Source organism: Leopardus geoffroyi, assembly GCF_018350155.1.
Source record: "Leopardus geoffroyi isolate Oge1 chromosome D3 unlocalized genomic scaffold, O.geoffroyi_Oge1_pat1.0 chrD3_random_Un_scaffold_62, whole genome shotgun sequence".
Classification (NCBI taxonomy): domain Eukaryota; kingdom Metazoa; phylum Chordata; class Mammalia; order Carnivora; family Felidae; genus Leopardus; species Leopardus geoffroyi.
This window is the reverse complement of record NW_025543565.1, coordinates 42,061-67,929: the sequence shown is the minus strand read 5'-3', so window position 1 is coordinate 67,929 and position 25,869 is coordinate 42,061. Positions and strand designations below refer to the sequence as shown.

The following is a 25,869-nucleotide window of genomic DNA, read 5'->3' as shown; positions in this document are numbered from 1 at the left end:
CAGAAGCGGCCGCACTCCTCCATGACCTTACACCGGGACCAGCGGGCTGCCCCTCGCTCACTCTGACCGCCACGACCAGGAGCACGGAACCCCCGGGAGGAGGGCAGGGCGGCAGAGGCGGCCGTGACGGCCCCTCGGCAGAGCCGCCCTCGCACGGTCGTGCCCCCGGAAGCGACCTGGCAGCACCACGCTGGTTCCTACGTGCCGAGTGTGTTCCCAAAACGGACCGCGAGCACGGCATGGGCCGAGCTCAGGTGGCCCACACTCCACGCCCGAGGCCACTCCGCCGCCTGCCCGCCAGGCCTCTGCAGGGGAGAGCCCAGGGAGGACAGATGCCACCACGCAGACGGGGAGGCAGCCCGCCCAGGCCCCGGAGTCACGTCCCGTTCTGCTGCTACTTCTACCAAACTCCAAACGTTCAAAACCCGTGGGAGACGAAGGACACGCTGGGCAAGGCCGAACCAAACACCCCACGTTTGGCTCGACGACGGCGTGGCCACTTCAACTGACACTCACTTCACGGACATCTCTTTGTAATATGGTGTTCATTGCTTCCGAAAGGATGAGGTCTTTCCTGGAGACGTCCAGGTCCTCTTCCAGCTTGGCCACGAGAGTGCACAGGGTAGCCAGGAGCTCTTTCATCTGGCTCTGCACCTTTGAAACTCAGAAAGGGAAGCAACGTGTGAGGGCCCCCACTGCTAGTCTTCATATGTTGTTTTAAAAACAATGGATAAAAAGGAAACCCCCTCCAACCAAATCCTGGGATGAGGTCTGGAGCTGAACTCTGCGTGTGGCCCCTAATTCTTCTTCTACGAAACTACACCCCTCCAGTGCCACACGTAACTGCTCTCTTACCTGGAAAAACAAAGGGATTGAGTTTGTACACAGAGGTGTTTCGTTAGTCCTTACTATACAGTTACCCTAAGATCCCCTTCGCCTCAAATAACATGACAGAATGCTGGGAAGGGTTTTCACGGATGCTCCTGTTCACAAACTTGCCTGTTAACCGCTTTCAATTTTACATGGGAGACAAATCTTCCCCGAAAGAAATTACATTATGCAATTTGTACTAGCCAATCGATACACACAACATTGCCACCAACTACTGCTTTTTGACCATACAGACCTGTCTTCTTACAAGAATTCGAGAAGATGAAAAGGAAACTCCAGTCACACAAACACACAAAGTGTGCCCACAACACACAGCATGTGCACAAATTGAGGACCGCCGTGGCTAGGCACACCGTTTCAGCCTCGGTCTTGTCCTTCTCCAATATGGAGTTGAGCACCTTGAGCACCTCCGCCTCACTGGACACGCCGGCCGGAGGCTTCGCCTGTCGCCGTATGACTGTTTTTTGAAGAGCTCTCTCGTGCCTGGAGACGAGCAACTCCAAATGTTCCAGCAGCAGCTGGCGGGAGAGGCAAAAGGAAAACCGTGTTTCAAGAACACCTTCAATTCCGGGCCTCAAGTTCACCAAATGCAAAACCAAGTCTGAATCCCTTCAATTCAGTTCCCAGGTAGGGAGCCACCCCCTCGAATGTGTTAAAATAGCCTTACTCCTCCTCACGGATCAAACAAGGTTTGAGAACAATAGGTCCCGGCCAACTCCACGGGGACACGTGGACAAGGGGAGCGAATGGTGTCCTGTGTTTAAAGACACTGGCAGTGCCCCTACTGACCCTGGTGTTGTTTCTCTCCGCCTTCAGGTTGGCGATCTCCTCCTCTCTCTGCACGAGCTGCTCCCTGCAGGTGTGGAGCTCTGCAGCGAGAGCTGCACACTCCTGGGGTCGGCGAGGGGACAAAAGTGGAGAGACACAGGGGGTCTTTACCAGAGCACACCAGGCCTCCGTGGCCCTCCAGAGTCCCAGCACCCACCACCCTCAAGTAGCATCACACACACCAGTCCCCTCCTCACCACCCACAGGAGTCCCGGGGATTTTCGGAGGGACCGACACTCAAGGGGACAGACATTTTCAGGTGCCTGGCAGGTCTAGGACTCAGGAACTCTGCTGACTCGGGAGCAACAGGCCGAGAAGCCTCCTGCCCGTCCCCGGCCTCTGGCCTCGTCTGGCAAGCAGGCTTGTGGAGCGGCAGTGGGGAAAGGCTGACGGTACTCAAAAGCTGCTGTCTTAGCCTGAACACCTGGCTCAATCAGACTCAACCATACCCAATGGACTTTTCACAAAGGATGGTAGGACTCTTGGCGAAAGGGCGAGTTTACGACTTCTTTCCTTAGTCAAGCAGGAAATCTTAGGGAGGGAGGGTTTCTGAGGAGAGTGATGCCAGGGCCCACCACCCCGCGTGGGGCTTCTCTCTCGCCAATACTGGGCGCCCGACCAGGACATGGCGTACAGGTGGGCTCCAAGGAGGTGGACGCACACTCTGCAGTCAGTCGAGCGCAGAGCCCGGTACAGGGCTCAATCCGTGAACCATGACATCATGACCTGAGCTGAAACCAAGAGTCAGACGCTTAACGCCCTGAGACACCCAGGCGCCCCAGAGCTTTTGTCTCTGTAGGACAAATGAGGGGATAAGGTTTACTTATCAACTGACATTCCAAAGAGAGAGTGGTTGATTTCAGCAATTCTAGAAAATCCAAGTACAAACTGGTGACATACTTCAAGTTCCTTCATAAATCAGCCCTTTCCAAATCAACGGGAATGTTACCACAGAACTGACCACGTTCCTTGCAATCTGACTTGACAAGGTGAACCCACAGAAGCCTATCTGATCCTTGATGTAGGACTGTGCAGGCCCATTTCTATGTGGGGATTTTTGTTCCAATAAATACATTGGAAACTTTTCTGGAGATGTGTGACGTTTGGCAAGACTGGCAGATGAGCTGAGCAGCTACGAAGTATCAAAACTAGTAAGTAAAAGGGAGGCCAGGAGTGCATGAAATATACGCAGATAGTAGGCTATGAGAGCATTTCCTATCGGGAAAACATACACAAACCTACTCTCACAAGATAAAACGTATCATCTTGCACACAGAAACTGACCGTACCTACATGGTGCCATTTGCAGTCAAGAGAAAGGCAAACAAACGTGGAGACGCAGGATTAAGTCCTAACCGCATCACACGAGCTGTAGCAGACGCTGTCCTCTGGGGGAAGTGTGCACCACCTCCTGTTGCTATTGAGGTCCCCTCAAGTGTTGCACGAATCCACAAATCTGCTACTCGGCTCTTGGTAAGCACTTCCTTTCTCCAGTAAATCAAGCACCACAGGAAAAGTGATTTCTCAGGGTTCCTGCGTCATTTTCGCCGTGTTAAGGGCAATACCATGAACCTGAATTACAGCCTGGGACCCGTTTGAAGTGTCCCCAGGGATGCTGGACGTGCTCCCGCGATGCAGAGAAGACTCGTGGTATGACAAGAAAAGGCTGAATGGCCTGACATGTACCGAGGTCCACAGCTGCAGCTGCCAGCCGGCCAGCGTGAGGACCACGGAGGCACAAAGAAAGGGAAATTCTCGAAGCTCTCGTTGCAGCTACCCCAGCCCATGCAAACACCTGGTGCTATTTGTGAGACAGCTTTGTGTCTCGCGTGGAAGATGTGGCATCTCTGTGGATGTAGGACTGCTGTGAGACGGGCACACCTGCAGACTCAACTCAAACTGCAAGACAAGTGAAGACCTGACATCACGACGTAAGGCAGAAGGAAGGGAAGGATCGAAAACTGGCACATTTCACTGCAGGCACAGGATAGCTTGGTGCTTTTAGAAAGGGGTTTGGCTTTTAAAATGGTCCAGACGATAGGAGAAGCAGCTTCTACCACGAAGAGGAAGCACACGGTTTCCCAGACGCCCCAGAGAAGATTGCAGAGAAGAAGGAACTACCATCCACCGCATGTCGACCTCTCCAACACAAAAAGTGAAAACCCAAGAAAATCAGTTGAGGAGACCATGGCTGCCTGCACAGGTTTTTCGTGCAGAAGGAGGTGCCCCGTCGGGGGGAAAATGCCACAAACGACATTTATTCACGAGAAAGACAAGTGAGCACCAAGATGTTGGGTGGGAAGGGGTGAAGCAGCTACCGACTGAGCGGATACAGGCGGGGGTGTGATCAGGGCGGCTGGCCCTGTGCAGGAAGCTCACCCCAGGGTCCTGAAGGCAACAAGTCCCAGTGGCCAGTGGTCTGGCTGCACAGCCAGAGCCCTTGCCCCGGACCAGTTCCATCCCGGCTCTGTCCCTCAACTCAGGAAGCACGCTGAAAGCAAGGGACTGTCCTCCAAAGTTCTTCTGACATCGGACAAAGTCCTGGCCACCCAGAACCCCACGGGTCACCACCAATCGTGTCTTGGCGGCTCACTCGCTCCGCAGCGCAGCGGGTCTCAGTCAGCCTGCGGACCAGGGGCCACGAGGATCTGTGAGGCTCATGACACAGGCACTTTACAAGAAGGACAGTCAATGCTACCAAAGAGAACCGCCACAGAGGGAACATTATGAAAGTCAGGAAGATGCCAAGGGACGTTACAAAACACTCTGGGAAAACCATCAAGCCCAACACAATCAAGAAATCCCTGCTAGAGATGACTGTCCATACGACGTGCGTGATTTCCAGGACCTATGACACAGCCAATCAGGAAACTCATGAATGAGACTGTGCATATGGCAAAAAGAAAAAGAAAAAGAGTTGGGGGATGCAGGGATTCAAAAAGCGTATCCTACAGAAGGTCACGCGCACAGAGAAAAGCCCAGAGGAGGTCACAGAAGAAGACAGCACAGAGAGGAGATCTGGCGAAGCAGACGGAGGGCGAGGAAGGCGGCATGGAAGTGTCATCGCTGGAAAGCACGCTGCCACCAGGAGTGATCCGGCAGAGTCTCGGCTCCTTTCCCACATGGACCCTTCCACGACAAGGGCGCTGGGACTAAAGCCAGCCAGCCGTCTACGGAAACATTGGCCAGGAACAGAAAGGCCCTTCTGGAAAGCTGCACAGACAGTGCCCGCCTCCACCCCCATACCGCCGGGCCCCAAGGCCCAAGCCTGCCCCAGCTAGCGGGTCCCCCCCACCCCATGCAGGTCTGCATATCAGCACATTTGTGAGGACCCACCCCCACTTTCCAGACAGCAAATCCTCACCAAGGTGCTCAGTGAACCACTTCGCCTGCCATGCACACGTCTGTGCGTGAAAATCGAGGGAGCATGCAGCCAGGCCGCCCGGGGCGCATGTGTGTCACCACCACCTAAGCGTTCATCAGGAGGAACATCGTGTGCGAGAACTGTGTGCACTCGGACAGCCTATCCTCACACGGGCATAAGGGCAGTAAGATCTGACAGAAAACGAATAACGTGTTGTTCCATAACCTGGCTTTCCAAACATGACATTTCCTTCTGGCAGGCCTCTCTCTGTCCCCGCCCAGAGAAGATGCCTCTCAGCCTACTATCACAGGCTGTCTTTGTAATGTAACAATGTGTCCAGGCTGTATTAGGAATAGGGCTGTAAAACTGCAGGCTAGCAAAGCTTTGTAACCATTCATTCCCCCGTGTATCTCCTAGGCCATGACGAAGCAATCGTACTGATTACACCAGGCCATCATGAAGCATTCACCCTTCACTGGTAACGCATGAATTGTGACATCCGTGAATACACAGGAATCTTTCCAATTCCTCCCACTTCGGACGCGTAGTGCTAATGATACACGTAACAACAGCGTAGTGTGTCACCTGAGGCAGCACTGATGTGGGTTCTGATAGACAATTCATTCTAGAAACAAACGGAGAATAAACTTAGGGATCAATACAGCGCAGAGCTGTGCACCTATTTCCCTGTGACGTAAAACTGTTTCTCTCGATTACTTGACTCGAGGAATAGAGTATAGAACACATACAAGACACAGGTGCTAATGCACTGTTTTTGTTTCTACTCAGGTTACTGGACAACAGGAGAGTTTGAACAGTTAAGTGTTCTGGGGACCAAACGTTATACACGGATTTTCAATCGTGGGCAGGGTGGAACCCCGAACACCAAGTTGTTCCACGGTCAGCTCTACTCATCCTTGGGGAAGAACGAAGCAAGCACGACCTTTGTGAACAACAGAAAAGAGTAAACTAGAAATAGATTTTCTGTTTTAATTTTTTAATGTCATTCTTTATTTCTTAGAGACGCAGAGCAGCAGGGGACGGGCAGAGTGAGAGGGAGACAAGGAATTGAAAGCAGACTCCAGGCTCTGGGCTGTCAGCTCAGAGCCCGTCTCGGGGGTTACCTCGCCAAGAAAAAGTTCATGACGGGGCCAAAGTCAGCCGCTTAACTGACTGAGCAACCTAGGAGCAGAAAAGGAGAAGTTTAGACGGTCCTCGTACACAAGGCATACGTGTTTCCCCAAAGGAGTCAGTGACCAAGTTGCTCGGCAACACCCGGCACTAAGGGCCAGCAGGCAGGACACAGATTCAGAAAGAAAGGCCGTCTTCTCAGAGAGCGAGGCGTATTGTACACAGATGGGGCAGGACGCCAGTATCTCTGCACAGCACGAAGCGCCCCCCGCCCCACAGCCAAGCTGCTGCGAGGTGAGTGGGGCCGGCGCAGGGAAGACCGCAGGACTCGGGCCCTCCCCGAGTCCACCCAAGTGATGACAGGGTACAGATCTCCAGAGACCTCACAGATGGCTTCTGAGACAGGCAAGCTCCACGCCACAGGACCCACGGACCAGCAGGGAGAGGGAAGAGCAGGAAAGAGGCAAAGCCATCTCCCTGGCTTCTGACCACCGGACCAGGGAGCAAGCTGCTCTGTTCCCAGGAGGAGGCACAGGTGTGGGGAGGAGGGTGGTGGCCCGTGTGGAGCTCAAGAGCCCACAGTCCGCCCAGATGGAGCTTCACTACGAGGTGCTTGGAAAGGCGTCCGGGAGACAGAGTGGGGTGCATGAACACAGGGCAGCCGAACCTCCCAAGGAAAACCGCCTCCCCGAGTCTGACCCACGCCGACCCATGGGACAAAACGGCCATCCTGCGGCCGCACTGTGCACACGTTCCTCCTATTCCACCGAACCACACACTCCCATGCCCTTCTATTGCTCTCCGTAAAACCACATACGTCTCTGGGCGAGGTAACTGCAGCACATAGCGTTCAGCACCTAGTACAGTGCCTGCCACGCTCTCCAGAACAGGTGAATGCTTTAGTGTACGCCTTGTACCCACACGCGTAAATATTACACACGCTGCTTTTACACATTACGTAGTTCTGTAAAGGATATAAAGACGCACACTGTCCTGTGCTTTATGTGATGGGTGATGTGAGGGGCTTGTACCTGTTGCCTAAAGCACGAATCTTAGAGCTCAACCCACACGATAGAAGGAGCCACTCTACCCAATGACGTCCACACTGCATCCATTCTTGTCTCCTCCCCCAACCCACTATCCACACAGAACCAGCACCAGCTTTCAAAAAATTCAACAACATCATGCCGGTCCTGCCCCCTGAGGACACAACGACCCGAGGCCCTTATCTGAAAACCCAACTCCTTACGGGGTAGGTTCTGTCCCAACACCAGCTGCCCGGTGCCTCACCTGGCTCCGCTTCCGCTTCCATCGCTCACAACAAAGCCAAGCTCCTCCTTGACCCCGGCCTTTGGCCTCGGAGTCAGACTGCTGGGAGAGTGCTCGGTCAGCCTCAGCTCCCGAGCGACCTCTCCGGAAAAGGCCTTTCCGGAAGCACAGTGCGCAAGTAAGCGACATTTCCTCCTAACCCCTTCACTCATCCAGATACACTCTTCTCAGATGTGCCTCCACCACCGTCTCCGAGGAGCACAGCAGCCAGAGCCTGGCGACCACAATGGTGCAGAGTCACAAAAGGGCTCAACAAGGGTGGGTGGTTGTGTCTCTGCAGATGATTCGGGTGCACCAACACAGAAGCCCTTTTTGGGGGGGCTACACTGTACACATACAGACATCATAAGGACTCTAAACCCATATCTTTCTATAATAACACTGAATGTAAATGGACCAAATGCGCCAACCAAAAGACACAGGGTATCAGAATGGATAAAAAACCAAGACCCATCTATGTGCTGTCTACAAGAGACTCATTTTAGCCCTGAGGACACCTTTAGATTGAGAGTGAGGGGATGGAGAACTATTTATCATGCTACTGGAAGCCAAAAGAAAGCTGGAGTAGCCATACTTATATCAGACAAACTAGACTTTCAATCAAAGGCTGTAACAAGAGATGAAGAAGGGCATTTTATAATAATTACAGGGCCTATCCATCAGGAAGAGCTAACAATTATAAATGTCTATGCGCCGAATACAGGAGCCCCCAAATATAGAAAACAATTCCTCATAAACATGAGCAACCTTATTGATAAGAATGTGGTCATTGCAGGGGACTTTAACACTCCACTTACAGAAATGGATAGATCATCTAGACACACGGTCAATAAAGAAACAAGGGCCCTGAACGATACATTGGATCAGATGGACTTGACACATCTATTTAGAACTCTGCATCCCAAAGCAACAGAATATACTTTCTTCTCGAGTGCACATGGAACTTTCTCCAAGATACGTCATATACTGGGTCACAAAACAGCCCTTCATAAGTATACAAGAATTGAAATTGTACCATGCATGCTGTCAGACCACAAGGCTATGAAGCTTGAAATGAACCACAGGAAAAAGTCTGGAAAACCTCCCAAAGCATGGAGGTTAAAGAACACCCTACTAAAGAATGAGTGGGTCGACCAGGCAATTAGAGAAGAAATTGACAAATATACGGAAACAAACGAAAAAGAAAATACAACAATCCAAACGCTTTGGGATGCAGCGAAGGCAGTCCTGAGAGGAAAATACGTTGCGATCCAGGCCTATCTCCAGAAACAAGAGAAATCCCAAATACAAAATCTAACAGCACACCTAAAGGAAATAGAAGCAGAACAGCAAAGGCAGCCTAAACCCAGCAGAAGAGGAGAAATAAGAAAGATCAGAGCAGAAATAAACAATATAGAATCTAAAAAAAACTGTAGAGCAGATCAACGAAACCAAGAGTTGGTTTTTTGAAAAGATAAACAAGGGGCGCCTGGGTGGTGCAGTCGGTTAAGCGTCCGACTTCAGCCAGGTCACGATCTCGCGGTCTGTGAGTTCGAGCCCCGCGTCAGGCTCTGGGCTGATGGCTCGGAGCCTGGAGCCTGTTTCCGATTCTGTGTCTCCTTCTCTCTCTGCCCCTCCCCCGTTCATGCTCTGTCTCTCTCTGTCCCAAAAATAAATAAACGTTGAAAAAAAAAATTGAAAAGATAAACAAAATTGACAAACCTCTAGCCAGGCTTCTCAAAAAGAAAAGGGAGATGACCCAAATAGATAAAATCATGAATGAAAATGGAATTATTACAACCAATCCCTCAGAGATACAAACAATATTCAGGGAATACTATGAAAACTTATATGCCAACACATTGGACAACCTAGAACAAATGGACAAATTCCTAAACACGCACACTCTTCCAAAACTCAATCAGGAGGAAAGAGAAAGCTTGAGCAGACCCATCACCAGCGAAGAAATTGAATCGGTTATCAAAAATCTCCCAACAAATAAGAGTCCAGGACCAGATGGCTTCCCAGGGGAGTTCTACCAGACGTTTAAAGCAGAGATAATACCTATCCTTCTCAAGCTATGCCAAGAAATAGAAAGGGAAGGAAAACTTCCAGACTCATTCTATGAAGCCAGTATTACTTTGATTCCTAAACCAGACAGAGACCCAGTGAAAAAAGAGAACTACAGGCCAATATCCCTGATGAATATGGATGCAAGAATTCTCAATAAGATACTAGCAAATCGAATTCAACAGCATATAAAAAGAATTACCCACCATGATTAAGTGGGATTCATTCCTGGGATGCAGGGCTGGTTCAACATTCGCAAATCAAACAACGTGATACATCACAGTAAGGAAAGAAAAGATAAGAACCATATGAGCCTGTCAATCGATGCAGAAAAGGCCTTTGACAAAATTCAGCACCCTTTCCTAATAAAAACCCTGGAGAAAGTCGGGATAGAAGGAACATACTTAAAGATCATAAAAGCCATTTATGAAAAGCCCACAGCTAACATCATCCTCAATGGGGAAAAAATGAGAGCTTTTTCCCTGAGATCAGGAACGCGACGGGGATGCCCACTCTCAACGCTGTTGTTTAACATAGTGTTGGAAGTTCTAGCATCAGCAATCAGACAGCAAAAGGAAATCAAAGGCATCCAAATTGGCAAAGATGAAGTCAAGCTTTCCCTTTTTGCAGATGACATGATACTATACATGGAAAATCTGATAGACTCCCCCAAAAGTCTGCTAGGACTGATACTGAATTCGGCAAAGTTGCAGGATGCAAAATCAATGTACAGAAATCAGTTGCATTCTTATACACTAACAATGAAGCAACGGAAAGACAAATAAAGAAGCTGATCCCATTCACAATTGCACCAAGAAGCATAAAATACCTAGGAATAACTCTAACCAAAGATGTAAAAGACCTGTATGCTGAAAACTATAGAAAGCTTATGAAGGTAATTGAAGAAGATATGAAGAAATGGAAAGACATTCCGTGCTCATGGATTGGATGAATAAATATTGTCAAAGTGTCAATACTACCCAAAGCTATCTACACATTCAATGCAATCCCAATGAAAATTGCAGCAGCATTCTTCTCGAAACTAGAACAAGCAATCCTAAAATTCATATGGAACCACAAAAGGCCCCGAATGGCCAAAGTAATTTTGAAGAAGAAGACCAAAGCAGGAGGCATCACAATCCCAGACTTTAGCCTCAACTACAAAGCTGTCATCATGAAGACAGCATGGTACTGGCACAAAAACAGACACATAGACCAATGGGATAGAATAGAAACCCCAGAACTAGACCCACAGACGTATGGCCAACTCATCTTTGACAAAGCAGGGAAGAACATCCAATGGAAAAAAGACAGTCTCTTTAACAAATGGTGCTGGGAGAACTGGACAGCAACATGCAGAAGGTTGAAACTAGACCACTTTCTCACACCATTCACAAAAATAAACTCAAAATGGATAAAGGACCTGAATGTGAGACAGGAAACCATCAAAACCCTAGAGGAGAAAGCAGGAAAAGACCTCTCTGACCTCAGCCGTAGCTATCTCTTACTCGACACATCCCCAAAGGCGAGGGAATGAAAAGCAAAAATGAATTACTGGGACCTTATGAAGATAAAAAGCTTCTGCACAGCAAAGGAAACAACCAGCAAAACTAAAAGGCAAACAACGGAATGGGAAAAGATATTTGCAAATGACATATCGGACAAAGGGCTAGTATCCAAAATCTATAAAGCGCTCACCAAACTCCACACCCAAAAAACAAATAACCCAGTGAACAAATGGGCAGAAAACATGAACAGACACTTCTCTAAAGAAGACATCCGGATGGCCAACAGGCACATGTAAAGATGCTCAACGTCGCTCCTCATCAGGGAAATACAAATCAAAACCACACTCAGATATCACCTCACGCCAGTCAGAGTGGCCAAAATGAACAAATCAAGAGACTATAGATGCTGGAGAGGATGTGGAGAAACGGGAACTCTCTTGCACTGTTGGTGGGAATGCAAATTGGTGCAGCCACTCTGGAAAACAGTGTGGAGGTTCCTCAAAAAATTAAAAATACACCTACCCTAGGACCCAGCAATAGCACTGCTAGGAATTTACCCAAGGGATACAGGAGTACTGATGCATAGGGGCACTTGTACCCCAATGTTTATAGCAGCACTCTCAACAATAGCCAAATGATGGAAAGAGCCTAAATGTCCATCAACTGATGAATGGATAAAGAAATTGTGGTTTATATACACAATGGAGTACTACGTGGCAATGAGAAAGAATGAAATATGGCCCTTTGTAGCAACATGGATGGAACTGGAGAGTGTGATGCTAAGTGAAATAAGCCATACAGAGAAAGACAGATACCATATGGTTTCACTCTTAGGTGGATCCTGAGAAACTTAAGAGAAACCCATGGGGGACAGGAAGAAAAAAAAAAAAAAAAAAAAAAAAAGGAGGTTAGAGTGGGAGAGAGCCAAAGCATAAGAGCCTCTTAAAAACTGAGAACAAACGGGGTTGATGGGGGGTGGGAGGGAGGGGAGGGTGGGTGATGGGTAATGAGGAGGGTACCTTTTGGGATGAGCACTGGGTGTTGTATGGAAAGCAATTTGACAATAAATTTCATATGTTGAAAAAAATAAATAAACATAAAAAAATTCAACAACATCATGCCGGTCCTTCCCCCTGAGGACACAACGACCCCAGGCCCTTATCTGAAAACCCAACTCCTTATGGGGTAGGTTCTGTCCCAACACCAGCTGCCCGGTGCCTCACCTGGCTCCGCTTCCGCTTCCATCGCTCAAAACAAAGCCAAGCTCCTCCTTGACCCCGGCCTTTGGCCTCGGAGTCAGACTGCTGGGAGAGTGCTCGGTCAGCCTCAGCTCCCGAGCGACCTCTCCGGAAAAGGCCATTCCGGAACCACAGTGCGCAAGTAAGCGACATTTCCTCCTAACCCCTTCGCTCGTCCAGATACACTCTTCTCAGATGTGCCTCCACCACCGTCTCCGAGGAGCACAGCAGCCAGAGCCTGGCGACCACAATGGTGCAGAGTCACAAAAGGGCTCAACAAGGGTGGGTGGTTGTGTCTCTGCAGATGATTCGGGTGCACCAACACAGAAGCCCTTTTTGGGGGGGCTACACTGTACACATACAGACATCATATGGACTCTAAACCCGTATCTTTCTATAATAACACTGAATGTAAATGGACCAAATGCGCCAACCAAAAGACACAGGGTATCAGAATGGATAAAAAAACCAAGACCCATCTATGTGCTGTCTACAAGAGACTCATTTTAGCCCTGAGGACACCTTTAGGTTGAGAGTGAGGGATGGAGAACTATTTATCATGCTACTGGAAGCCAAAAGAAAGCTGGAGTAGCCATACTTATATCAGACAAACTAGACTTTCAATCAAAGGCTGTAACAAGAGATGAAGAAGGGCATTTTATAATAATTACAGGGCCTATCCATCAGGAAGAGCTAACAATTATAAATGTCTATGCGCCGAATACAGGAGCCCCCAAATATAGAAAACAATTCCTCATAAACATGAGCAACCTTATTGATAAGAATGTGGTCATTGCAGGGGACTTTAACACTCCACTTACAGAAATGGATAGATCATCTAGACACACGGTCAATAAAGAAACAAGGGCCCTGAACGATACATTGGATCAGATGGACTTGACACATCTATTTAGAACTCTGCATCCCAAAGCAACAGAATATACTTTCTTCTCGAGTGCACATGGAACTTTCTCCAAGATACGTCATATACTGGGTCACAAAACAGCCCTTCATAAGTATACAAGAATTGAAATTGTACCATGCATGCTGTCAGACCACAAGGCTATGAAGCTTGAAATGAACCACAGGAAAAAGTCTGGAAAACCTCCCAAAGCATGGAGGTTAAAGAACACCCTACTAAAGAATGAGTGGGTCGACCAGGCAATTAGAGAAGAAATTGACAAATATACGGAAACAAACGAAAAAGAAAATACAACAATCCAAACGCTTTGGGATGCAGCGAAGGCAGTCCTGAGAGGAAAATACGTTGCGATCCAGGCCTATCTCCAGAAACAAGAGAAATCCCAAATACAAAATCTAACAGCACACCTAAAGGAAATAGAAGCAGAACAGCAAAGGCAGCCTAAACCCAGCAGAAGAGGAGAAATAAGAAAGATCAGAGCAGAAATAAACAATACAGAATCTAAAAAAAACTGTAGAGCAGATCAACGAAACCAAGAGTTGGTTTTTTGAAAAGATAAACAAAATTGACAAACCTCTAGCCAGGCTTCTCAAAAAGAAAAGGGAGATGACCCAAATAGATAAAATCATGAATGAAAATGGAATTATTACAACCAATCCCTCAGAGATACAAACAATATTCAGGGAATACTATGAAAACTTATATGCCAACACATTGGACAACCTAGAACAAATGGACAAATTCCTAAACACGCACACTCTTCCAAAACTCAATCAGGAGGAAAGAGAAAGCTTGAGCAGACCCATCACCAGCGAAGAAATTGAATCGGTTATCAAAAATCTCCCAACAAATAAGAGTCCAGGACCAGATGGCTTCCCAGGGGAGTTCTACCAGACGTTTAAAGCAGAGATAATACCTATCCTTCTCAAGCTATGCCAAGAAATAGAAAGGGAAGGAAAACTTCCAGACTCATTCTATGAAGCCAGTATTACTTTGATTCCTAAACCAGACAGAGACCCAGTGAAAAAAGAGAACTACAGGCCAATATCCCTGATGAATATGGATGCAAGAATTCTCAATAAGATACTAGCAAATCGAATTCAACAGCATATAAAAAGAATTACCCACCATGATTAAGTGGGATTCATTCCTGGGATGCAGGGCTGGTTCAACATTCGCAAATCAAACAACGTGATACATCACAGTAAGGAAAGAAAAGATAAGAACCATATGAGCCTGTCAATCGATGCAGAAAAGGCCTTTGACAAAATTCAGCACCCTTTCCTAATAAAAACCCTGGAGAAAGTCGGGATAGAAGGAACATACTTAAAGATCATAAAAGCCATTTATGAAAAGCCCACAGCTAACATCATCCTCAATGGGGAAAAAATGAGAGCTTTTTCCCTGAGATCAGGAACGCGACGGGGATGCCCACTCTCAACGCTGTTGTTTAACATAGTGTTGGAAGTTCTAGCATCAGCAATCAGACAGCAAAAGGAAATCAAAGGCATCCAAATTGGCAAAGATGAAGTCAAGCTTTCCCTTTGTGCAGATGACATGATACTATACATGGAAAATCTGATAGACTCCCCCAAAAGTCTGCTAGGACTGATACCTGAATTTGGCAAAGTTGCAGGATGCAAAATCAATGTACAGAAATCACTTGCATTCTTATACACTAACAATGAAGCAACGGAAAGACAAATAAAGAAGCTGATCCCATTCACAATTGCACCAAGAAGCATAAAATACCTAGGAATAACTCTAACCAAAGATGTAAAAGATCTGTATGCTGAAAACTATAGAAAGCTTATGAAGGTAATTGAAGAAGATATGAAGAAATGGAAAGTCATTCCGTGCTCATGGATTGGAAGAATAAATATTGCAAAGTGTCAATACTACCCATAGCTATCTACACATTCAATGCAATCCCAATGAAAATTGCAGCAGCATTCTTCTCGAAACTAGAACAAGCAGTTCTAAAATTCATATGGAACCACAAAAGGCCCCGAATGGCCAAAGTAATTTTGAAGAAGAAGACCAAAGCAGGAGGCATCACAATCCCAGACTTTAGCCTCAACTACAAAGCTGTCATCATGAAGACAGCATGGTATTGGCACAAAAACAGACACATAGACCAATGGGATAGAATAGAAACCCCAGAACTAGACCCACAGATGTATGGCCAACTCATCTTTGACAAAGCAGGGAAGAACATCCAATGGAAAAAAGACAGTCTCTTTAACAAATGGTGCTGGGAGAACTGGACAGCAACATGCAGAAGGTTGAAACTAGACCACTTTCTCACACCATTCACAAAAATAAACTCAAAATGGATAAAGGACCTGAATGTGAGACAGGAAACCATCAAAACCCTAGAGGAGAAAGCAGGAAAAGACCTCTCTGACCTCAGCCGTAGCTATCTCTTACTCGACACATCCCCAAAGGCAAGGGAATGAAAAGCAAAAATGAATTACTGGGACCTTATGAAGATAAAAAGCTTCTGCACAGCAAAGGAAACAACCAGCAAAACTAAAAGGCAAACAACGGAATGGGAAAAGATATTTGCAAATGACATATCGGACAAAGGGCTAGTATCCAAAATCTATAAAGCACTCACCAAACTCCACACCCAAAAAACAAATAACCCAGTGAACAAATGGGCAGAAAACATGAACAGACACTTCTCTAAAGAAGACATCCGGATGGCCAACAGGCACATGTAAAGATGCTCAACGTCGCTCCTCATCAGGGAAATACAAATCAAAACCACACTCAGATATCACCTCACGCCAGTCAGAGTGGCCAAAATGAACAAATCAAGAGACTATAGATGCTGGAGAGGATGTGGAGAAACGGGAACTCTCTTGCACTGTTGGTGGGAATGCAAATTGGTGCAGCCACTCTGGAAAACAGTGTGGAGGTTCCTCAAAAAATTAAAAATACACCTACCCTAGGACCCAGCAATAGCACTGCTAGGAATTTACCCAAGGGATACAGGAGTACTGATGCATAGGGGCACTTGTACCCCAATGTTTATAGCAGCACTCTCAACAATAGCCAAATGATGGAAAGAGCCTAAATGTCCATCAACTGATGAATGGATAAAGAAATTGTGGTTTATATACACAATGGAGTACTACGTGGCAATGAGAAAGAATGAAATATGGCCCTTTGTAGCAACATGGATGGAACTGGAGAGTGTGATGCTAAGTGAAATAAGCCATACAGAGAAAGACAGATACCATATGGTTTCACTCTTAGGTGGATCCTGAGAAACTTAAGAGAAACCCATGGGGGACAGGAAGAAAAAAAAAAAAAAAAAAAAAAAAGGAGGTTAGAGTGGGAGAGAGCCAAAGCATAAGAGCCTCTTAAAAACTGAGAACAAACGGGGTTGATGGGGGGTGGGAGGGAGGGGAGGGTGGGTGATGGGTAATGAGGAGGGCACCTTTTGGGATGAGCACTGGGTGTTGTATGGAAAGCAATTTGACAATAAATTTCATATGTTGAAAAAAATAAATAAACATAAAAAAATTCAACAACATCATGCCGGTCCTTCCCCCTGAGGACACAACGACCCCAGGCCCTTATCTGAAAACCCAACTCCTTATGGGGTAGGTTCTGTCCCAACACCAGCTGCCCGGTGCCTCACCTGGCTCCGCTTCCGCTTCCATCGCTCACAACAAAGCCAAGCTCCTCCTTGACCCCGGCCTTTGGCCTCGGAGTCAGACTGCTGGGAGAGTGCTCGGTCAGCCTCAGCTCCCGAGCGACCTCTCCGGAAAAGGCCTTTCCGGAACCACAGTGCGCAAGTAAGCGACATTTCCTCCTAACCCCTTCACTCGTCCAGATACACTCTTCTCAGATGTGCCTCCACCACCGTCTCCGAGGAGCACAGCAGCCAGAGCCTGGCGACCACAATGGTGCAGAGTCACAAAAGGGCTCAACAAGGGTGGGTGGTTGTGTCTCTGCAGATGATTCGGGTGCACCAACACAGAAGCCCTTTTTGGGGGGGCTACCCTGTACGCTTGAGGGGCATCCCGCCCCCAGCCTGCTTCAGATTCTGGCTCTCCCTCTGTCTGCCCCTCCCCTGGCCACACTCTCTGTCTCTCTAAATAGTAAATAAACATTACGAAAATTAGAAAACAAACCACACCGATCAAACACTCCCAGAATAACTGTCACTTAAGCGATCCACTTCATCTCGTTGCCCTGCCATAGCCAGCCCGTCATCACAAAGCCTGCCCTGGGCAGGCACCTGACAGGGGAGGAGGGCGGCCATGGCAGTGGGGGATAGGGAGCTGGGAGGCTGACACCATCACCACCCCATGGACGCTGGCTGAGCGTGGGCAAACTGGATGGTCATTTTAGAAGAACGACGGGTACTAGGCAAGGACTACTGGGTTTCGTTTTCTCCTGTAACAAATGCTGATGACCAAAATGTTTACTACGACTTCTCAGTCTTCCCTGGCTTGCTCTTATACATGTGAGTAGCCTGTTAATCAACACATCATGAACTAGGAAAGATGAGTTCAATTTGAAGCATGTTTGAAGGCATCAAGGAGACCCCGAGGCAGTCACCACTGGAAGGACTGAGACCCCAACAAAAGGGAAGCCCGCTGAGCCAACTCTAATGTTCAGAGTCCTCTCTCTCCCTCAAGACATGTGAGGATTCTGAATTTCCTCAGGGATTGGAGGCAATATACCAACGAGCTGCAAAGGAAACCTAACAGAAAGGCCAGCAGAAAGTCGCAGCTAACCGAGCTCTGGACAGCACAGGGAGGCACAGAAAATGAGCCCGGCACTCGGCAAGCACTGCCTGAGAAGCTGACCCTTCCATCATGTCATTGTGCTGTGGAGAAAATAACTGGGCTTTGGGACCTAGCATCAAGAACGGGTCCTCGGAAACACTCCAGGCCTCCAAATGGAGAGCCTGGAGGTCTACACGGGAGTGGGGGACAGCGTGAGCCCAGCTCACACTGCACCTTACAAAGACTGAGCCCCAGTCTCAACTCACTCACGCCTGAGTGGGCCCAATAACCGCCGCACTCGGGGTGTGTGGGATGAAATGCTGAAGGAATACAACCACACGAAGAGCCTCTATGCTTCTCCATACAGTCCAGAACAAAAATAAAAACAAAGAAGAAATGAAAAGACAAGATAAGACAAAAAAAAAGACAGAAAAGAGAAGAAAAAAGAAGAAAAAAGGAAAGAAAAGAAAAGAAAAGAAAAAAATGAAAAGGAAACGAAATGAAGGGAAAGGAAAGGAAAGGAAAGGAAAGGAAAGGAAAGGAAAGGAAAGGAAAGGCAAGGCAAGGCAAGGCAAGGCAAGGCAAGGCAAGGCAAAGCAAGGCCAGGAAATGAAAGGAATGCCTGGGTGGCTCAGTCGGGGAAGCATCCCACTTTGGTTCATGTCATGATCTGACGCTTTATAGTTTGAGTCCCGCATCGGGCTCTGTGGTGACAGTGAAGAGCCTGGAGCCTGCTTTGGATTCTGTGTCTCCCACTTTGTCTCCCCCTCCCCTGCTCAAGTTTTGTCTCTCTCTCTCTCTCTCTCTCTCTCTCTCTCTCTCAAAAGTAAATAATATTAACAAAAAAATTCTTTTAATAAGAAAAGGAAAGAAACAAACAAGCAAACAAAAAAAGAGAGGCACCTGGATAGCTCAGTCTACTCGTTTAAGTGACCAACACTTGGTTTCGGCTCACGTTTGTGAGTTTGAGCCCTGTGTTGGGCTCTCTACTGACAGAAAAGAGCCTCTCCTCAACAGTGTCTCTCTCTCCCCCGTCCTCTACCCCCACCCCTGCTCTCACTTTCTTTCTCCCTCAAAATAAGTAGATAAACATAAAAAAACAAAACAAAACAGGTTTTACATCATAACGAACCAAAGAAGAAAGAAGAGAAACAGACCAAGAGGAGACACATAGACTGGAGTTATTGGATGCAAAAGTCAACTGTCCAAAAACCATTCTTGACAAATGGGAAATTTTCAGAGACTCAAAACAGATTCTCAAACTGCAAATTATCAGAGCTAAACTTAAGATCTCCAGGTGCCTGGGTGGCTCAGTTGGTTAAGCATCTGACTTCAGCTCAGGTCATGATCTCGTGATTCGGGAGTTTGAGCCCCGCGTTGGGCTCTGTGCTGACAGTGCAGAGCCTAGAGCCTGCTTCGGCATCTGTGTCTCCCTCTCTCTCTGTTCTTCCCTTGCTCCCAGTCTGTCTAGCTCTCTAACATAATTAAAAGACTAAAAAATCTTGTCAATGGCATTAAGAACTCAGTCTGTGGGTTTCACATCAGACTAGACACAGGTGAATAGACTCAGTGAACTGAAAGATAGGTAGGTAAAAATATATCTAGACCATACACAGAGAAAACGTCCAGAAAATACAGAAGCCCAAAAGACACAGAAGATATGGTACAAAGGTCCAATAGGAACCCACAAAGTAGAGGAAACACAGAATGGGTAGTACCACTTCGCTACAAAGATAAGAATCAAAACTGATAAAAAGAACCATGAGAGTGACTCCACAAAGAACACCCGAGGCAAAAAGATGTTAACAGTCACGAGAGGACAAAGATACCGCCTTCCATGGGACAACAACAACAACACTACCAGCTGACTCTTCAAGAAAAGCAAATGAAGCCAGATGATGGATTGGCATGTATGAAAGGTGAACTAAAATAGCCACCAACCTGGAAGTCTTTACCTAACAGAAACATTCTTCACAGTGAAGGCAAAGTAAAGATGTTTTTCAGGCAAAACAGAAGCAAAAACAAAAATAAAAACAGAAACAACAAACAAAAACAACACACACACACACACACACACACACACACACACACAAACCATGACGACACATCAACTACAGACACAAACTAAAATCAATATTAAAGCAGCTTGTTGCAGAAAAGAAATGTAGTCTCTGAAAGAAATATGAAAAAACAAGGCTTGCAGAACAACGTCACAACAGAAAGGGTAACTATGAGAACAAACCTTCACAAGCATTAAGTGCACGAAACAATGACAACAACGCCAAAATCCATCTAAGACTTAAAAATATGAGCCAACAAAAGGTGAAGAGGAGTTCAGTGTGGTTCAAGTGTCAAAGAAAAGAGCAGGGGCGCCTGGGTAGCTCAGTCAGTTGAGTGTCCGACTTTGGCTCAGGTCACGATCTCACGGTTTGTGAGTTGGAGACCCGCGTCAGACTCTGTGCTGATGACTCAGAGCCTGGAGCCTGCTTCAGCTTCTGTGTCTCCCTTTCTGCTCTGCCCCTCACCCGATTGTACTACGTCTCTCTCAAAAAACAAATAAATCTTAAAGCAAAGAAAAGACAAAAGGAGAGAGCAGTGTCTGGGAAGCAGTACAAGTCCTGAATCAGGCAGGGGTCAGTTTAAAATGCACCTGCCTCTAGAAATAGATATATTCCAATTACCTAACAGATCAGTGTACAATTAAAAACTCCCTCCTACTTCTAAAGGAAGGCTAGAGACCAAAAGAACACAGAACAGCTGGGACAAAGAAGAAACTAATAACACGGTACGTGTAAACGAACCTATCAGTCATCACATGTGCACAAATGCTGCAAGGAAAAGGTTGACTCTCAAATTCATTAGAAGGAAACTAAGCATACGCTGGTCACAAAGGTACACCTTAAAACGTAAGATCACAGACAGGTGGAAGTAAAAGATCCCCAGGCAAACCCTACCCAACAGAAAACTGATGTGGCCACTGGGACCCTCCAAGAAAGTAACCTCTATAGCAAAAAGCTCTACTAGAGACAAAGAGGCACATTTCGCGATATGGAAGTTCCATCTACCAAGAGAACAAGACTTCCAACCTTGCATATACCTAATTAAGCAATCTCAAAACACAGAAAAAGTGACAAACATAGAAAAGGAAAAAGAGCCACATCCATAAGCACGATGGGAGACTTGACGATACATCTCTCAGTATCTGACAGAACTGACGACAACAGAAACCTCAAGGCAGTGGGACGGGGCTGTCCAATATGCGGTCACGTGCTCTACTGCAAGTACTTGAAACGCGGCTCCTCAGTGTGCGACGTGTGGAAAGTATAAAATGCACACCACATTTTAAAGACAACGTGATCAAAGAGAATTCAAAATCATTCATAATTTTTTCTCACGCCGGCTATACGCTGAAATGATATTTTGGATATGCCTGTTAGTTATATTATTAAACTCATTCTCGCCTATTCCTTACTTGGTTTCAAGTGGTTACTAAAATCTGAATTCTGTCATTAACAAACTTCATCTAACCTATAAATAGAGACTACTGCATTCCCCCAACACACATTATTTTCACGTGCCCGAGGAACAGTTCATGAAAACGAATATATGCCAGGCCATTAGGAAAGTCAGCTCATCTCAAAGGACTGAAATACTGCAGGGCATATTTAGGGATTGCATTAGATTCACAGTTCAATTCCCCCAACAATTCATCAAGCCCACAGTGATGGGATGAAGACAGGGAGACTTCCGGTGATGACCAGTCCTGGGCGGCTGAGAGAGCACCGTCACCCCTGCCACCACAGGAGGACAGGGAGAAGCAGGCTGTTGATGAACCAGGAAGCTGACTCTCACCTGACCCTGAATCTGCAGATGCCTTCATCTTGAGAACTTCCCAGTCTCCTCAACTGTAGGAAAGAAGTTTCTGTTTCTTATTAGGCAGCCAGTCTATGGTATTTTGTTACAACCACCCCAAAACACGGAGACAGATACCTTCATGGAATTAAGCTAGAAATCCGCACAAAGAGAACGAGAAAATCCCCCGAAACATCAAGATGTGTTATGCTCCTAAACATTGTGATGAATTAAGAAAAAGATGCCACAATGAAAGTTAGGAAATAGTTTCACATAAAAGATAATAAACATTTGGCTTATCAAAACTTGTGAGATCAGTAAAGGTGTGCTTAAAGGGAGGCTCATAGCTTTAGAATACATATATCATAGGATAGCTCAGTTGCTTGGTGACCAACTCTTGATTTTGGCTCAGGGTATGATCCCACGGCCACAAGATCAATCCCCAGCCTGGCTCCACACTGAGTGAGGAGCCTGCTTGAGATTCTCTCTCTCTCTCTCTCTCTCTCTCTCTCTCTCTCTCTCTCTCCCTCCCTCTCCGTCTGACCCACTGCCCTGCTCATGCTCTCATTCTAAAATGAATCAACACACTAATAAGCAAATAAATACAATACACATACTGGAAAGGAACAAAGGCTAAAAATCAAATGAAGGATTTAGTTCAAGAACTACAAGATGGGACAGCAAACAATCACCAAGTAGACGGAAAACAAAAGGGCAGAAATCAGTGCTGCAGGAAACAAATAGTAAATGACAGAAATCAAAAAAGCCCAAGTTGGTTCTATGAAAAAGAAACAAAGCACAAAGTACCAATATCAAGAAGTTCTAAAGCAAATATCACACCAGATGCTGCAGATAGGAGGGATATTAGAAACCAGTTGACACTTACTCCTTGGAAAGTTTGGGAGGTCAGAGCAAATTCCTAGAAAACAAAATGCCTCATCTAAATAGACACAAGAAGATATGGGAAATCAGAAACATCCTATTTCCACTTAAGAAAGGAATCGGCGATGAGAACCCTTCTCACAAGGAAAACCCTACACCAGCTGTTGGCCTAGCACTTCTTCCCAAAAGAAAAGAACACACACACAAACTCTCCTGGGAAAGCACAAGGAGTGCTTCTCCCTACGTTGTTTTAGGAGGCCAGCACGACCTGGAACCCAAACCCAGCAAGGACAGCACAAGAGGGTGCAAGGGAACACCCACCTCTCTCTTGAATACACACGCAAGGATCCAAAGCACACGATTTACAAATGGAATCCAGTGAAGAGAGAATGCATAGACCTCAGGTTTGATTTATTCTAGAAGGGCAAAAGTTGTTTCAAGTTAAACCACAACATTGAAACAAATCACTTGTCCCCAAAGATGCACAAAACACATTTCAGAAAACTTAGTATTATGATTTCTTTGACGATTGTTAAAAAAATCAGAGCAAACTAGAAATAGAGGAGAATTTTCATGTTTTGATCCAACTATCTACCAGTAATGCCACGGAAAGTGTCATATGTAGTGTTAAAATACTGAAGTCTTTGGGGCACCTGAGTGGCTTCTAGTCGGCGAAGCGTCTGACTCTTGATTTCAGCTCAGGCCGTGATCTCACGGTTCCTGAGTTCAAGCCTCGCATCAGACTCTGTGCTGACAGTGCGGAGTCTGCTTGGGATCCACTCGCTTTCCCCCCTCTCACTCCCCTTCCCATGCATGCTCTCTAAATCAATAAAGAAAGAAAGAAACTTTAAAAAATATTAAGTATACAAAACATTAGGAAAACCTTCTCTCTCGTATCTGGAAGGAGACAAGGACACCTACTCTCACCACTTCCATTCAACACAGTACTGGAGGCCCTAGCCAATCCAAGGCAAGAAACATACCAATGGTTATACGATTGGATAGAAACAAAAGACACTTACCACAAGGCAACACAGGGAATGTAAGGCAGACATACACAAGAATGTGAAAACCTCTGCCATTCACAGATGTATTCCACACACACAGAAAGAACTCATGCGAATCAACAAAAACCAAAACACACAACCTAATCACAAAGTGGCTTCCAAAAGGCAATTCTTTCACAAAAGAAACACGTGAGTGGCCAAGACACACACAGGGGCGGGTCCCACGAATACACCATACCTCCCAGCGCCTGAGCCCCCAGCAACCAGCTAACACACGAGAAGAAGCAATACCAGGCATCAGCCAGCCCTGAGCTCCCGCACGCCGTTGCTCGTGGGGAACAGACACGTGCCACCACTCACGCCCTGCTCCTCCAAGGCAACCCAATACGATGCATGTGGATCTGCAGGCAGCCTCTGCACAAACCGGAGCACCCACAGGAGAAAGAATAAAGCGTGCTGTGCTCACACACTGGGCCTTCGGCAGCAGGGGAGGACCAGCACAGCCACGCAAGGAAAGCAGGTGCATTGCGCACACACAGCGCTCAAGGGTTGGCTCAACATGAAGCGAAGAACAAGCCAAAGCAATCGCTGGTGAAAGTCAAGACCGTGGTTACCTTTGGGGGACGTTCGGTGGGAGTCAGTAGGAGGTAGGAAGCACGGGAACGTTCCATTTCTTCATCCAGGTGGTGGTTCCAAGAAGGTGTTCGCTGAGGGAAAGATATGGAAGATCAGCTGAAAGTAGTGGCCTAGGATGTTCCAAACGTCCACCGCGTGCCACACAAAAATGCAGCTCTGTGCGGGCAGCTAACCCCCAAGAGAAGCAAGGAAGCCCCACCCATCTGAGTGCGGAATCAGGAAAGGGCATCCGGACACCCGAGGAGCTACCGCCACACCCTACTCGCCTCCAGCTGTTCATCTGGGGGAGTCCACGTCGCCTTCCTCAACATAATTGGCCACAAGACACTGAATGCAGAAGCGGCTGGAAGAATAAAGATCTTGCCCTAAGCCAATGCCAATGCCAACGCCAATGCCACGCTTCTACACGGTGTTGTTCTGAAAATGTACGTATTTTTTGCATGAAAGGTATGAGTACGTTAATCTGTACTACTTTATTGTCTTTAAGTGAATCCATCACATCTGAGATGCTCGGATTTGGCTTGGTTTCCTTAATGTTTGTTTTTGAGAGAGAGACACAGGGCACGTGAGGGGAGGGGAAGAGGGAGATGGACACAGAGAATCTGACACAAGTCCAGGCTGGCAGCTGGCAGCACAGAGCCCCACATGGGGCTCTAAACCATCAACTGTGAGATCGCCACCTGAGCCAGAGTCGGACCCTTAACACAGAGAGCCACCCAGGCGCCCGCTTCAATTCTCGGTTCAACCTCACCACAGTAGAGATCAAGAGACACAACCCCCACACTCGAAGGCTCTCTGGGGCCCTCAATAATCCCCTGATGTCCAAGTGTCCCGACACCACCGAGTCTGAGAAACACTGACCCAGGGAACAAAGGACACTCTCCCCTTCTTCTCATCAACTTCCCAATTTCTATAGGGTTTCCCCAGCTCACCAAACTCTCTAGGGCCTGGCCCACAGGACGCAAGGGCCTAAGGCGGCCTTTGTTCGTGGCAGCCGCCTCGGGGGACAGAACGTGTGCAGCCTGTGCGGGGTCAGGGGACGGACAAGGCGGGAAGGTCTCCGACAGCCTCTGCGAGGGCGGGCGGCACACTCCTCCTTACACGACAGCCGCGGCTGAGGCGGGCACCCGGAGAACCTCCCAGAAGCCACTACCGGCAGGGAGAAGGGCCCTTACCGCCTGCCGAGCGGTTAAGCCAGCACTGCCACGGGAGGCGCCCCCCCCCACACCCCACCGCCACAGAGCGGCCACCACGACTCCCGGGAGCCTGCGGGCGTCCACACGGACAGGCCGGCCTTCCTCCCGAGGGGGGCCAAACGCTGTCCCCCAAGTGAGCAGAACCAGGGCGCCCCGAACCACCCGGCCTCTCACGGCTGGCACTGCGGCCTCTGCGGGAGTCCGAGCGGCGCCGGGTCCACCAGAACTCACCTGCCTCGAACGGGACGGTCTTGGGAGAAACAGGGGCCCCATGGCGACATCCTCGTA

General features: G+C 47.5%; 1 protein-coding gene across 1 annotated transcript in view; it reads right to left on the bottom strand.

The window, feature by feature from the left end:
• The window catches only part of LOC123595697 (liprin-alpha-1-like), a 32,480-nt gene extending 6,611 nt beyond the window's left edge, over nt 1-25,869 (bottom strand). The window contains exons 1-5 of the mRNA XM_045473363.1: nt 25,813-25,869; nt 24,364-24,456; nt 1,681-1,782; nt 1,245-1,409; nt 517-654 (exon numbers count right to left, since the gene is read on the bottom strand). Of these exons, the coding sequence (XP_045329319.1) occupies nt 517-654; nt 1,245-1,409; nt 1,681-1,782; nt 24,364-24,456; nt 25,813-25,854 (540 nt within the window). The 5' untranslated portion in view covers nt 25,855-25,869. The remainder of the gene's footprint in view (nt 1-516; nt 655-1,244; nt 1,410-1,680; nt 1,783-24,363; nt 24,457-25,812) is intronic.